The sequence below is a fragment of the Triturus cristatus genome, chromosome 4_1, assembly GCF_964204655.1.
Source record: "Triturus cristatus chromosome 4_1, aTriCri1.1, whole genome shotgun sequence".
Lineage (NCBI taxonomy): Eukaryota > Metazoa > Chordata > Amphibia > Caudata > Salamandridae > Triturus > Triturus cristatus.
Window position 1 is genome coordinate 917,166,449 of NC_140585.1, and position 16,180 is coordinate 917,182,628.

Below are 16,180 nucleotides of genomic sequence, written 5' to 3' on the forward strand. Positions count from 1 at the left end.
TGACAGCAGGTTTAGACTCAAAGGGAATCGTATCCTGGTGATGCTGGCAGCTGGGTGAGACATCAAGGGTCCTTGGTCTGGTGAGTAGGACAGCTGTGGGAGACAAAATGGCCTCCTGGTCCCTCGGTCTGCACCTCCGCCTGTCCCCGGCAGAGGGTATCGTATAACTAACAGATACGGAAAAAGAGGGATCCTTGGAAGTTCAAATCTGCTGCACCCTCTCAGTGGGCACAGGAGACAAACGAGGCTTGCTTTACACAGAGCAGTTGATTGAAATGACTGTAGTAATGGGAGAGATTAGTAGTATTACATGATAGAGTTGTTTCTATAGAGCAGCGGTTCTTAACCTTTAGACTTCTGTGGACCCCCACTGAACCATTACTTGAATCCGAGGACCCCACACTGAGTCATACTGGAACCCCTCCCGCCTAAGCATTTTCTGAGATTCAAAGCTCAAAACAATAAGCAAAAGTAAAGAAACCGGTATAACCAAATCAAATGCTCAAATATTGAAAGATTTTGTTTAAATTCTAATTCTCAATTAAATATGGAAATCGTTTTCAAAATGTGCTTTTTTATTTGTATATGCGTTATTAACGTCAATATATTAATTGTAATATGATTTAGTTTGTCAAACAGTTGTGGCCTCCTTGAGCAGGCCTCTTGGACCCCCGGAGGTCCTCGGACACACCACGGCTGAGGTGTGTATTCTGTGATGGGTGTGGCCCCAGGGCGCTCGCTGCAGTCCTGCCACTTTCCTGTTGGCTCGGAGTTTACAACGTGAGGATAATGGCAGAGGCAGGTTGGAGGCTTCAGTGCTCAAGTCAGGGCACGAGTCGGGGTACACGCGGGTGGACGGCGTCCCCCCACTTGTTCCACAGGGTGGACGCCGTTCACCCTGCCAAGAAGTTGGGCCCCACTGAAAAAGATGCTGAATTCGTCCCGGTGTATTTTCCAAACACCGGGACACTTTCAGCAGCGCCGGCACGTTGTTATATGTTTTCGATCTGCAACAACGTGCAGGCGGGGGCGGGAGGGAGCTCTCTTATTCCTGACTGCTGCTGGGCCCATAACAAAGGCCGAATCTGAGGGGTCATCAGGCCTCCTTTTGTTGGAGTCTCCTGGCTGGCAGCAGTCAGCAGGCCCACACCTAGAAGCAAATGCTGCAGAGGGGAAACAAAGGCTCACACCTTGTTAGCACTTCACACATACTTAGCAGAGGCTTTTCGCGTTGTTCAGCCGCTGTTTAGGAGATATGCATTCACTGTAAGAACGTCAGATGTGTTGATCTTTCCCAGTATTTGCACAAAATAAATAGCATTTATATAGCGCTTACTACCCCTGAGGAGGCGATGTAATAATTTAAATATCACTATTTCTTTTAAAGCACTATGGTTAGAGAAAGCTTAACGCTGACAAAAGGTAACATTGTTTTATGTGTAGCGTACAAAAGTGTGAATCTTCTGCCTAAATCAGGAGGGTTTGCAAGTATCCTTGAAATGTGCTCAAATGTACTCATGATACACCTGCTAAACATATATGTGAGGGCTTAAGATCTGATGTCACTTCTTGGGATGCCAGTTCCTGTGATGTCACGCACCGCGATGTCAAGTGCCGCGATGCCACTTGCATAGGTTAGTCCCCCCACTTCTTTTTTTAGGAATGGTGCCCTGGCTAAAGTGCACCACAGACAGTGAGGAGCTTAGATTCACTCGGGACGGGGTCCCAGTCTGCTATCACTCCAACAGAGGAGGTTGTGCTTTGTGATGCTGGGGTTTCTTCAGCACGCTGCTGCTGCCGGAAGTGTGGCTTTGCAGCATTTCCTGCACCTCGTCCGCGTGTTTGCAGACTGAAGCGTGTACGGTTGTGTTTGGAGTCACATATGACATGGTATTGTAGTTGTATTTCTATAGCGCTTTCATTGGTGCTGGAACACCTTTCAAACTGGGGGTGCTACCATCAATGTTACATCACTCAACGCATAGGGAGTCTGAAAAATGCAAGGATCAAAAGAACATGTGTCACAAATGAGCCACGCCCTTTCAGCAGCAGAGTGATAATGGGGAAGTACGTAGCTGGTGTTGCATTTAGGAGCACACTGACATATTACCAAAGCATGGTGCGATAGCACACTGTTATCTACAGACACCACTTTTTCTATTGAAATGACCACAAAATGTGTACAGAGATACCGTTTTACTGATAAAGTCATTTAGCCCACAAACGGTAGGGTGTGGAAATTGGGTTTCAGTGAGTATTTGCCTTTTGCACATCACCATGTAAAGTGTCTTGATTTGTTTTGACCCTATTAAAACACACGTTAAAATTTGGAGGAAAAAAAACCCGAATTTGCGCTTTTCTAACGGTTTATTTACTTTGACGTACTTGTGCAGTTCATTTATAAGTATTTAAATTTTGTTGCATTGGAAGAAAACAACATGCTATATAGACGTTCCTTTCTCACCAGCAAGACCGTCACATGTTCACTTAACAAAATTCTCACGCTTTGCAGTAAGAGAAAGAGTAGTAAACACCAGTCTCCATGTTGAAAGAATAAGCAGCAATGTGTCAAAAGACTAGACTGACATTTGACAAATAGCAAATGTGACAAGATAAAAACAAAATTTAAAGTCATCTTTAATACTCACTCACCTTCTGAACTCCAGCATGGTTATTTTGGTGATGCTGCAGCACCCCCAATACCCCCACTTCCAGCACCTGGGCACTTCATACCCCTGAGAGGAATCGAAGCATGTTGCACACAGCGGCTGCGCATAGGCATGTTTGTGTAAAGAAGACTTTGAAACATATGTTCCTGGTGAAGCCTTATAGGATATATACATATCTACCTGGTAGTAGCCACCACTGTGTGTACCTGGGGTCCTTTTGAATGCAAAAGTTTATGGGATGGGATCCCCTCCAAACATTGGTGTGTCTGTAACTTTGGTCTAAGAGGTGTGGCCTCGCACACTATAATGTTCTAGAAACAGAAATGTACTTAAGGGTGGGGTGACCACCACCTCTACCTCAAACCCCCTATTGTGTGACAGAGTAGGGCATTTGGTAACCTCCAGCACCAAGGCAATATCAACATTAAGCACCAGAAGAGAAAGATCTGGTGGCAGAGTTTGGTGATGAAATGGCGCCCAGACAACAACATAGGAATGAAGTGCCTAACATGGAAGGATGATCCTACAAGGCACAGGCAGCACCGAGGCACCAGAAAACCAAAAGCCGAAAAAACACAAAACACCCAAAAAAAGACACACGAGATAGTAAAGCTACCTAAATATGGAGAAAGGAAGAACTACACTAAAACCTAACACAGCATTTGATTCTGTCGCAATCACTCACTGGTGCTACTCCTGAGGTGATAAACAGGTTAGGCGCAAAGTGTTAACGTCTAGTTAGAATTCCTCAAGTAACACTCACAATGAGACTAAAAATAACGCACGTCTAAAGGGAGATTAGAAAGTGGCCTGAAGTCCAAGCATAACTCTAGAGATAGCATGAAACCCCAACCGCCACAACGCGGAACCCTCAGGATGGAATGGAAATGTAGGGCAAGTTTGGTCTCTAGGATGCTGAACTTTGCAGTAAGTGCTCACCTGCGGTACCTAGCGATGGCCTAGGGGCTGCTTCAAGGAGTGCTTCAGCGAGCACCATTCATTCAGCCACTAAGGTGCACCCCATCCCTCCAGCAAGGTGCACTCCCATCCCTCCAGCAAGGTGCTCCCCCATCCCTCCAGCAAGGTGCACCCCAACCCTCCAGCAAGGTGCACCCCCATCCCTCCACCAAGGTGCACCCCAACCCTCCAGTAAGCCACTTTACTTTCTTCCAACCCATCACGGTACAAATGCACAGGCAAGCTGTCACTCTCAACAGAATTCTCCACTGAACCCTTGCTATCATCCCCTTGCCTGATGCCAGCGCATCTCACGTACCTATTTACGTACCCTGCACACACACATAAAAAGACCCACATGAGAATCCCTATATGGCCACTTACCACTCTGAATGCCACACTTGTACACCTATATAACCTAAACAAAGCTCCCTCATGCAGCTCTACACACCTTAATAGAATATGATCTACATGAACACCCAATATGTTCATGCCATCATGTGTTAACCAAGCAACCAAGCCAGCCCAGCTTTATAGGTCTGGTTCTGGAGCCTCCCATAACTGTGTAATAGTATACACTTGCGCAGCCGAGATACGCGTGGCAATGCACACAATCCAAGCAGTTCAGAAAATACACCTACGCAGCTCACACACCACACCAGTGCTAGATACCTACTGCACAAATTCTGCAAACAAACCTAAACACAGTGAGCAGAATGTACCCTACGAAGCCTGGAGTGATGATCCAAGCAGAACATAATATAAAAAGTGCATAGGAAAGCAGGGATACACCCCTAAGAAGGCAAAGAAAACATGCATGCCATAGACTGCAGCCAGTAAAAGTAGAACGAGGACATGTGGTCATTACAAGCAACACCACAGAATATAAATAATGGAGTTGTGGCAAAATAATCTACACAACCCTAATGCACGGTCAACGTTCATCAGAAGTTTGAAGTTCGCATACGCCTGCATCAGCCAAACAGAGGTAAGGTCCAAGCTCATGTGCTTTGTGAGTGTTCTAAGGTTGATATGTGCCTGGACATTCTGAAGTGTGTTTGTTGCTAGTATTCATTGAAGCCTTTAGAGACCCTGCAGCCTGACCAGTTTCCAGAATGGATTGCAGCATTGCATGCAAACTCCATAATTCATCGCAAGAGACATTCCTCATAAAATTAGCACCATTATAGGCGTCACCGCAGGATACCGAGTATTGGCCATTAGTGTCCAAGCCGTCACACTCCAGCATCAGATATAGATTTGAGTCTATATACTGTCCACCTCTGAACACAGACAGGTTCATAACCAGATGGAAGACAGAATGAATCCAAATTCAAGCTTGCCCCGACAGCACAAACAACATTTAGGGCATCATCTAGAGCCTGGAGAAAAGTAAAACTCTTCCCGTTCCTGGAAGATCCTCTAAATACAGAGTACAATTTATTGGCTGAATTTCTACCACTATGGAAATATTATTTTGGAGTAAATTCAGCCGATGGATTCTGCTCCATATTCAGCTTCCTCCAGAAACTGGAGGAGTTTTGGTTCCCTTCAAACGTGAAATGAGGCCATTGGTCTATTAGGTTTGGCTCAACACAATAATATGTTAACTTAAAAATAAGGCACTGGCTTGTGCACAGAGTTTCCTTCTCTATACATGATGGGGATCTGGGGTCCATCAAATGTCCACCTCTACCTCTCCCTCTGAGTTCTGTCACCTCATCTTTACTGATACTTTTCAGACTTGCCTAAGAGAAATTTCCATCATATAACACATTTCATTAGCTCCATATTTATACTATGTAAATTGAAGCTCTGAAACATTCACAATAGTTTTTCATGTGTTTCTGTTGTTGCCTTAATCGATAAAAAAGCATATTATTAAAAGCAGATAACATGGATAAACAAGCTATCATCCCTGCCTAGTCTGAAGTGTTAGAAGGAAGTTCAAGGGAGATGTTGTTTATCTAGTCTATCCTTAATGGTATAACACTAGAAGCGTCTCATGGCTGACTGTGTCTGCCCACCCACAACACTGTGGATGATACACTAATGAGCCACAAAGAATCTTCTCAGTGCATGGTATAACAAAGGCGTAAAAGGGCTAAGGCCATTAGGTCTGTCTACTCCGCATGATGTAAAAGAGGAATGATGGAGTCATGTGCCCTCATATCTGTCCTTCATTACATGGTGTAACAAGTATAAAGGGCTTGGGCCACAATGCCTGTCTCCACTATGTGGTGTAGAAGAGACCAGAGGGATTAATGACCAGTTAAGACAGTCTCTCTTTTCAGGATTTAACAAAAACTTAAGGACTTACCTTGTGAGGTCTGATTCCACTGCACACCATTCACGAAACACAAGAGACTCCTAGACCTTTAAGTCTGTCTCTTATCATGTAGTTTGATAAAGACATAGGACACAGTTGAGGAAGTCTGATTACACCGCTCACCATACAAGAAGCACAAGAGACTCCTAGACGTCAAGTCTGTCTCTTATCACGTGGTTTAACACTGACAAAAGGACTTGGTCCATGAAATCTACCTCCAGTGTAAGATGGGAAAGAGACCATGATGGGGCCATAGCCTAACAAGTATGTTCCTCGTATTATGCTGCCACTACTGAGGCTTAAGGACTCAATCCATGAACTCTGGGACTAATTTAGATCTTGGTGGATGGGTTACTCCATCACGACGGGCACAGATATCCCGTCCGGCAAAATATAAATCCCATAATCTATAAAGGGATTTATATTTCGGGAGATGGGATATCTGTCACTGTTGTGATGGAGTAACCCGTCCACCGTGAAATATAAATCCCATAGGATATATTAGGATTTATGATTCAGCGGACAGGTTATCCATCCCCGTTGTGATGGAGTAACCCGTCTGCCAGGATCTAAATCAGGCCCTCTGTTTCCATCTCAAACTGTGTAAGAGTCATAGCCCATCAAACCTGCCCCTCTTCACTGAGAGTAGCAGAGATAGGACAAAGGGTTTTAAAGTCTAGCTTTAACACTCTTGCCCATCGTACTGTGAGGAAATCTCTCAATTTCTCTATTCCTAGTTCACCTCATCTGTGCACCTTTCTGCAGCTGACACTGGTTATAATTTCATTATGCCGATTGCTGGATGTTCCCTGTGGGGGATGTTTTTTATTGTACGCTAAATATCTCTTCGGAAATGATCTTGTTTGATGCTGCTATGCATTGTGATATCAACTACGTACTGGAGGAACGCCTCCTGTTTTGAGTATGGAATACAGCTAAGATGCTAATAATGTCCATGGAGCAGTAACAAAAACAGTAGTTTCATGCAGGAACTGGTGGTTATGTCAGACAACTTGTCTTACAGACATGCCTGTTTTTATTCCTCTCCAGGTCTGGTCACAGGATGGTCTCTGGCCTTCCTTGCTATTGAACGCTACATCGTCATCTGCAAGCCCATGGGGAACTTCCGCTTCTCGTCCAAGCACGCCTTGATGATTGTGCTTACCACTTGGGTCATTGGGTTTAGCGTTTCCATTGGCCCTCTTGTTGGCTGGAGTCGGTAAGAAACTCTCCAAGGAAAGCTCAGGGATTTCCATCAGTTGGGCTGACTCAGTCTATCATTGTTCTGTGCTAAAGTGCTAAATATGTTGAATTAGTGGTTAGTCCAGAGTTGTTGTTCTTGTTGATTACTAGGATTAGTCTTGTGCACTCATGCAAACCATTCCCTGCATTTACTCCAATTTCTTTATGGTAGATTAAATTGAAAGGAGTTAGGTGAGAGCATTAGCGGGGTGATAGTGATTATGTGAGTTCCTACAGAAGGATTGGTGGCATTAAAAGATGAGCTAGAGAAGATTAGGTATTACTGGGTTGCAGGGGTATGACTTTCAAAGGGGAGGTTGTGACCTTTTCAAGGAGTTGTCGGCAGTTTGCATAAATACATTAATAGAGATTAAGGCAAACATGCATGTGATTTAGAGAAGGTTGTATTCAGATAGAAGTCATGCAGAGGATAGAAGGGGAGATGATCATTTGAAACAAAAAAATGTGACAATCAAAAGTTATTAAAGTAAAGGGCAATATTTAGTGTCAGATTTTAGGAATTAGAGGATGTCTTTTGAGATGGCATGCAATTTGAGGATGCAAGGCTGTAGAATGAAACAACATGATTTGCATGTGATGATAGTGCCATATTAGGTACTTTTGATGACACGAGAATCAACCAAACAATCTGTGCACTCTTAGCCAGCTATTAGTTCACTGCTCCAGCAAGGACAGCTGACTGGCTGTGGGGTTGGAAGTGTAAGTAATGGCTAGATGTATACTGAGGGAAACAACAAGCGTTTTAGGCTATACTCAAAGGAACCATTAATCCTGTGCCTGACATAGCTACCTCATCCAGTTCTTTTCTCTCGGTCTCACAAGAAGTTAACCATATGTAACGCCACGAAGCGTGGGCAGAGGGTGAGACACTTGACGAAAGAATGGCTGATGAAGTAAGAGAACAGAATACAAGTGCCAAGTAAAGTTCAAGCAGGACAATATTACTGATAGGCAACAGTGAAGAAAGAGGGCTGCTGATGGACTTCCTCAGCAGTCATGGGCCAAACTAAGCAGCTGGTTTAGAGTGGACTGTGAGCATACCGTGTTTCCAGAAAGTGTGGGGCGTAGCAATCATCTCAAGTAAAAAGTCACAGAACTAAGATTTCTTATAAATTTCAGAAAAGCCTTAGTATAAATCCATTGGGCGCCCCAGGAAAAATACACCCCCCACCCGGCCCTGGCTGCAATCTCACTCGCAATCGGATTTGCTTTCCCTTGGCGCTGCTCTTCCTACTCTACAGCCTACTGCACCCACTACCGCTGTTGCTCAACACACAACCTGCCCTGCTCCACTTGCCGCCCCAGCACACAGTCCACCCATGTCTCGAACACACCCGGCCTTCCCTCCCAACTTGCAGTGATCCACCCTGCTGTAGCAGACCCCCATCCACCTACGTCGCTTGAAGAATTGTTTCCCATGTCCCAAACTGCACTGTGCTTCATTGCTTTGCAGCTAGGTGTGCAATATATATATATATATTCACAGAAAAAACCATGGGTTTCACACACGTTATAGTTAGGAATTAGCATTTAAAAAACCTTAGAAATTCAATGAAAAAACCAAAGGTTTCACACATGTTATAGTTAGCTGGACATTTCACTCGTAAAAAACCATTGAAATTCCCCCGTTATAGTTAGTTCAGCTAACTATAACTCGCGCGCCCGCAATGCACTGCTGATGACATCACATATTACATCACTCATGACATGGTCAGTGACATCACTCATGACATCACTGATGACATCTCAAATGACATCACTGATGACATCATCCTTGTGATAGAGTGGCAGACCTCCTCTCATCCTAATATAACCTTTGATATACACATTCAAAAATAGAAATTAAAATTTTAAAAACAATGGACATACCAATACCAGTTACAACAACCTCTTCAGTAATTCTAAGATCCACATACACATCCACTCATTCACCAACAGTCCTATACAGTCACTCATACATGTACTCACACATCATATGTACTCATACACCTATACATCCTGTTACACAACGCCACTCATCCATAGAGTTACTCACACATAGTCACTCATGCTAATAAAGAAACAAACATACATTTATTTGCATATACAGTTATACACACACCACCACACTTACTTCTACGGAAACTTACACATACTTAGTCTTTTAAACAATCACTTATAGAAACACATACTTATTCATACAGGAACTCTTTCAATCTCTCACTCTCACATATACTCGCTTATATACACCAATAGTCACATATACTAGTTTAAAACATATGTAGTTACTCATAAAGACACTATTGAGACAGTCATTCACTCACTAACACACCCATACACTCACTCATCCACCCATAGAGTCCTGCACACATGCTGTCTTCAACACATACAAAGAGTGAGTCATTCATTCATGCACCTATGCACTACGTAATACCCCCACCGAACCATGCAGACACTCAGACTGATACTCATAAAACCAACTAATAACCTATATAGACACCCATGTAGCTACTCACCAACCCATGCAGCCACTTATACACAAAGTGAGAGACTGATACAGATATTTACATATTTAAACATTACTCACTAAGCCATGTATTCACTATGATACACTTAATCAGTCAGTTACACAATCAATTTTTATTAAACAAATCATCCATTTAGACACTTATATACCCATTTATTCTTCCATCGACCTTGAGATATACATATATAAAACATATTTAATTTTCAGAAACACACACATTCACTGGATGATGTCATCAGTGATGTCATCAGTGATGTCATTTGAGATGTCATCAGTGATGTCATGAGTGATGTCACTGACCATGTCATGAGTGATGTAATATGTGACGTCATCAGCAGTGCATTGCGGGCGCGCGAGTTATAGTTAGCTGAACTAACTATAACGGGGGAATTTCAATGGTTTTTTACGAGTGAAATGTCCAGCTAACTATAACATGTGTGAAACCTTTGGTTTTTTCATTGAATTTCTAAGGTTTTTTAAATGCTAATTCCTAACTATAACGTGTGTGAAACCCATGGTTTTTTCTGTGAATTGGCAAGGTTTTTTAAATGCTAATTCCTAACTATAACGTGTGTGAAACCCATGGTTTTTTCAGTGAATTGGCAAGGTTTTTTAAATGCTAATTCCTAACTATAACGTGTGTGAAACCCATGGTTTTTTCAGTGAATTTGCAAGGTTTTTTAAATGCTAATTTTGTTTTTTTTCTTCTATTTTTTTAAACATATTTTTATTTTAATTTTCTATCCTTTTTTTATTGTCTATGGTTAAATTTTTAAAATTCTCTAATATGTTTTTTTAATATATTTTATAAAATAAACATGTAAAATTTATTTGCAATACATTTTTTCCTTTTTTTTATTTTTTTTAGTACGCGTACCGTAAGCTTACGGTAAGCGTACGGTTTACGCAACGTCCGTAATTTATCTACGCTGTTTGCGCATATTTACGCAATTTGCGTAGCTGCGCGTACACTGCGTGGGCGTGTACGCGTGTACGCTACACGCGCACGTTACGCGGAAGTGTCGGGGAGTGACTGTTAAGCGCATGCGCGCAAGCGCGTGTCTTTTTTACGCGCATGCGTACTTTTTCCGTAAGCGTACCGTAAGCGTACGGTAGGTCATGTGATCATGAAACACAACTTTTGATTGGTTGAAACTACTTTCAGTTCTAGAACTCTCCTACACCACACCCATTCCCCTCATTTCTGCTTGTGATCCCTTAGGAGAAGGAGCTGGGTTGTCTTTGTGATACGATGGCAGAACAGCAGAGCCCTTCTGAGAGTGAGGCTAGCACTAGCAGCACTACCTTGAGGCAGAGAGCGAGGAAACAAAAGACCTCTTATGTATGGGATTATTTTACTTTTCCTGAAGGCCAGCAAAAGGTAAATGCACCCTTAGTGACTTGCAAGCTGTGTAAGCGTGTACTTTCAAGAGGTAATCCTGACAGGAAGTATTCCTTTGGGAATCATACCATGATGAGACACCTCAAGGATGTACACAAAAGGACACATGCTCGACTTACTGGAGGTAACCCTTCAGTAAGTCAACCAAGCACATCCACAGCAGCTCAGCCTGGGCCATCATCTGCAGTGCCGAGTCCTTCTTCTGCAGGTCAGGTGAGCCCTTCATCTGTGGGGGGTGCATCTCCTTTTGCTGGCCCTCAGGAAATTAACCCTCGATTTCTGAGGGTTGATATTCGATGCGCCTCTTGTCATGATCTAATTTGTCATAGGGAGACCAGTGTTTCCCTAGTGAACAACAAAATAGATCAGCACACTTGTCGCAGAGACTAATTTTCCCAATCTTTCTTTCCTCTGTCCCTGCATGAACACAACGGCTCTTTTAAGAGCCAACCTTATCTTTCATCTTTTTTTTATATATGTTTTTAAAAACGTTTTTTTTTTTTTTTTTTACCGTACGCGTACGGTGCGCGTAATTTTTTTTTTTTTTTTTTTTTAAAAACACTAAAAATCAATTATCACATTACAAGGTCCTTGAGAGACTACAATTAAAAATTGAAAATGTGATTGTAGAGAAGTGGAAAAAAGGGACCATGAAATTTTTGACTTACCATACCCACTCAAAAAAATATTTATTAATTTAAATTTAATTTTAATTGCTTTAAAAATGGTTCTAGTTTTCGAATTTTTTTTATCTCAATCTGAAAAAAAAGAAAAAAGTATTAATATTTAATAAAACATTTTATAATACAGTACACATATTTACATATTTTTCTAAAAATTTTTTAAAGAGTCATGGTTTGATATTAGGCAGAAAACGAAATTTCTTTGCCAATTTGAAAGCACACTTATTACTCTTTTTTTTGGCATGTGATAATCACTTTTACAGACTGACACATTATGAATCCACTTTTCAGATTTCTTAAAAAGCCCATGTCCAGACTGCTTTTTCAGACCACCACCATGTGTATCCTGGGTGACTGCCTACACTCCAGCAAGGGCAACCAGCCTTAGTGATGCTGAATGTATTTGCATTACAGACTGAAACCTCAAACCCCACTCGCTTGTAAATACTGTGCATGATTATACATGGAAAGCAGCTGGGTGTGTGCTAAGAGTCTGCTTCTGCACCAAAAAATCGCTCCCCCTTTTTCCTACTAATGCAACTGTGAAATCACCAGAGCAAAACGCAATAAATCTCTGCCTGTAATTCCTATTTGCACACAGAGTCATGTTTTCACATTAGTCACAAAACGAAATTTCTTTGCTAATGTGAAAGCACACTTACTGCTCTTTTTTTTGGCAAGTGATAATCACTTTTACAGACTGACACATTATGAATCCACTTTTCAGATTTTTTAAAAAGCCCATGTCCAGACTGCTTTTTCAGACCACCACCATGTGTATCCTGGGTGACTGCCTACACTCCAGCAAGGGCAACCAGCCTTAGTGATGCTGAATGTATTTGCATTACAGACTGAAACCTCAAACCCCACTCGCTTGTAAATACTGTGCATCATTATACATGGAAAGGAGCTGGGTGTGTGCTAAGAGTCTGCTTCTGCACCAAAAAATCGCTCCCCCTTTTTCCTACTAATGCAACTGTAAAATCACCAGAGCAAAACGCAATAAATCTCTGCCATTAATTCCTATTTGCACACAGAGTCATGTTTTCACATTAGTCACAAAACGAAATTTCTTTGCCAATTTGAAAGCACACTTACTGCTCTTTTTTTTTGGCAAGTGATAATCACTTTTACAGACTGACACTTTATGAATCCACTTTTCAGATTTTTTAAAAAGCCCATGTCCAGACTGCTTTTTCAGACCACCACCATGTGTATCCTGGGTGACTGCCTACACTCCAGCAAGGGCAACCAGCCTTAGTGATGCTGAATGTATTTGCATTACAGACTGAAACCTCAAACCCCACTCGCTTGTAAATACTGTGCATGATTATACATGGAAAGGAGCTGGGTGTGTGCTAAGAGTCTGCTTCTGCACCAAAAAATCGCTCCCCCTTTTTCCTACTAATGCAACTGTGAAATCACCAGAGCAAAACGCAATAAATCTCTGCCTGTAATTCCTATTTGCACACAGAGTCATGTTTTCACATTAGTCACAAAACGAAATTTCTTTGCCAATTTGAAAGCACACTTACTGCTCTTTTTTTTTGGCAAGTGATAATCACTTTTACAGACTGACACATTATGAATCCACTTTTCAGATTTTTTAAAAAGCCCATGTCCAGACTGCTTTTTCAGACCACCACCATGTGTATCCTGGGTGACTGCCTACACTCCAGCAAGGGCAACCAGCCTTAGTGATGCTGAATGTATTTGCATTACAGACTGAAACCTCAAACCCCACTCGCTTGTAAATACTGTGCATGATTATACATGGAAAGCAGCTGGGTGTGTGCTAAGAGTCTGCTTCTGCACCAAAAAATCGCTCCCCCTTTTTCCTACTAATGCAACTGTGAAATCACCAGAGCAAAACGCAATAAATCTCTGCCTGTAATTCCTATTTGCACACAGAGTCATGTTTTCACATTAGTCACAAAACGAAATTTCTTTGCCAATTTGAAAGCACACTTACTGCTCTTTTTTTTGGGCAAGTGATAATCACTTTTACAGACTGACACATTATGAATCCACTTTTCAGATTTTTTAAAAAGCCCATGTCCAGACTGCTTTTTCAGACCACCACCATGTGTATCCTGGGTGACTGCCTACACTCCAGCAAGGGCAACCAGCCTTAGTGATGCTGAATGTATTTGCATTACTGAGTCCAACCGCAAACCCTTAAACTATTCTTTTTTTTATACCAATACACCTTAATTTATCGTGAAAACATAGTCCATATTATTTTACATGTTCCTCACATTTAAATTTCTCCCAAAACAGAAAATAATAAACACAACTTCAACAAAAAGAATTACATTTCTATTATTCATTTCTTAATTTACCATATACATCTCCTCTCAAACTCTAAACTCACCTTTAAAATTAGTTAGTTGTGAAAGAAATGTGGCACTCAAACAGCAGATTATCAGAGCCAGGATCTCTGTTCTCTACACCTCTCTCCTCTCAGCAGAACCAGATAATGGCAAAGTTTCCCTCTATTTTTCCACACATATACATGTAAGTTTCAAATCTCAGTGCTTCCCCCTTTTTTTCAAATGTAATCACACATTTCTATTGGTTGAAAACCAACCCTTTTCCAAAAGTACCCTTCCCCCAACTTGACTTCTGCCTAGTACCCTTCCCCCAACTTGACTTCTGCCTGCTACCATAGCAACAGCTCATGGAACACTGCTGTGTGGAGTCAGGTCAGAAGTTCGCCAAACAATGTTTCAATTCCACAGAGCAAGAGTGCTTGACTTTTCAAACCTAACAGCAAATCCATAGTACTGTTCTTTGGTAACACATTTTTCTGTACCAATACAAAACATGCTTCTATTAATTTACACATACAGCCTAGTTTTTATTCTAGAATGGTATGAAACAGCCAATCAGTTCTTTTTTTTTTTTAAAAAATATGTATGCCTCCATTTCCAAACTGTCTTTCTTTTCATATTGCCATTCTACTGAAAGACACCTCCTGAGTGCATCCAGTTCTCCTTTGAAGATGTTCACAGTGTGGATTGTAGGGCACAGCTATGTCTTCTGGAGTGAAAAGTTTGCAGAGAAAACAGGTATGGTGAGAGACCTTGCTTTGCCAAATGTAGACATTAAATGGATTGGTCAGAGAGGGTTAAAGTGGCACCAATTGATGCCATTGGTGAAATCCTTCATGCAAATCCAACACCCTGACCTCATAATAGTGCACTGTGGTGGCAATGACCTAGGCACTTTGACTGGGGTAGGTCTGGAAATGCTTATGAAGGACACCTTTGCACAACTGTTTTCACTTTTCCCTAAAACTGCCTTTGTGTTTTCTAACATATGCCAAAGGCAAAAATGGAACTGGTCCAATCATTTCTGTCCGCAGATTGACAAAGCAAGAAAGCACGTCAACAAATCTGTTTCTGCTTTCCTCCGTGACTATGGTATGGGTTCCATTTACCACAACAACTTGCGTTACGACATGCAAGACATTTATAGAGGAGATGGTGTGCACTTCAATGATGAAGGGAACAGAGTCTTCCTCTTGAACCTTAGACTCTGCATCGGTACTTACTTGTAGGTACCACTAAAAAATCACTTAATAAACACAACGGCTCTTTTTAGAGCCCCCTAATATCTAAACACTTAAATCTGAATTTCATTTCTTTTTTTTTTTTTTTTTTTACCGTACGCTTACCGTAAGCTTACCGTACGCGTACCCCGCGATTTTTTTTTAAAATCAATAAATGTTTTCTTTGTACTTTTCTGTCCTTCTTTGACCCCCTTACAAATGTTAGGGGGTCTGTAACTCTCTCCCTTGCCCCCTTTTCAAGATATCACTCTTTTTTACCGGAGTGAAATACACAAAATGGCGGCCGCCGCTTCCTGGTTTCGGCCGATTCGAATGTTTACTAAGATCTAACAGCCAATCAGAATCACGCTCGCGCACGCCACCGTACGCGTACGGTAAGCTTACGGTAAGCGTACCGTAAGCTGGCTCAGATATATATATTGATTTAAAGGCTATTTTCTCAGAATCTACTGAACAGATTTACACCAAACCTACAAAAGGCACTTCCTTGACCTGAGGACTACCTCTCTGCCAAATTTCTAGTAATTCTGTTCAGCCGTTCGGGCTGTAGCCCTGTCTAAAGGTCCTATGGAAAAATGCATGGGAAAAACGCGTTTTGGGACCCCCCTTTTATCTCAGCCCCCGCTTGACGAATCCCCCCGAGACTTTCAGGGTAGGAGCGGAGCGCCCCACCTATTTTGAGAAATTCGCGAGGATTCGTCGACCGGCGCCAAAGTTATTCAAAATAGAATGTTGCGGATTTCCTATGGAAACAGGGTCCTAACTATAACTACCTACTGGCGACCGCCAGTAGGTAA

The 16,180-nt window shown here is 42.0% G+C and overlaps 1 protein-coding gene across 1 annotated transcript in view; it reads left to right on the plus strand.

Annotated features, from left to right (window-relative positions):
- Nucleotides 1-16,180, plus strand: part of OPN1SW (opsin 1, short wave sensitive) — a 29,570-nt gene that overhangs the window by 1,911 nt on the left and 11,479 nt on the right. Inside the window, exon 2 of the mRNA XM_085650663.1 lies at nucleotides 7,006-7,174. Within this exon, the coding sequence (XP_085506789.1) occupies nucleotides 7,006-7,174 (169 nt within the window). The remainder of the gene's footprint in view (nucleotides 1-7,005; nucleotides 7,175-16,180) is intronic.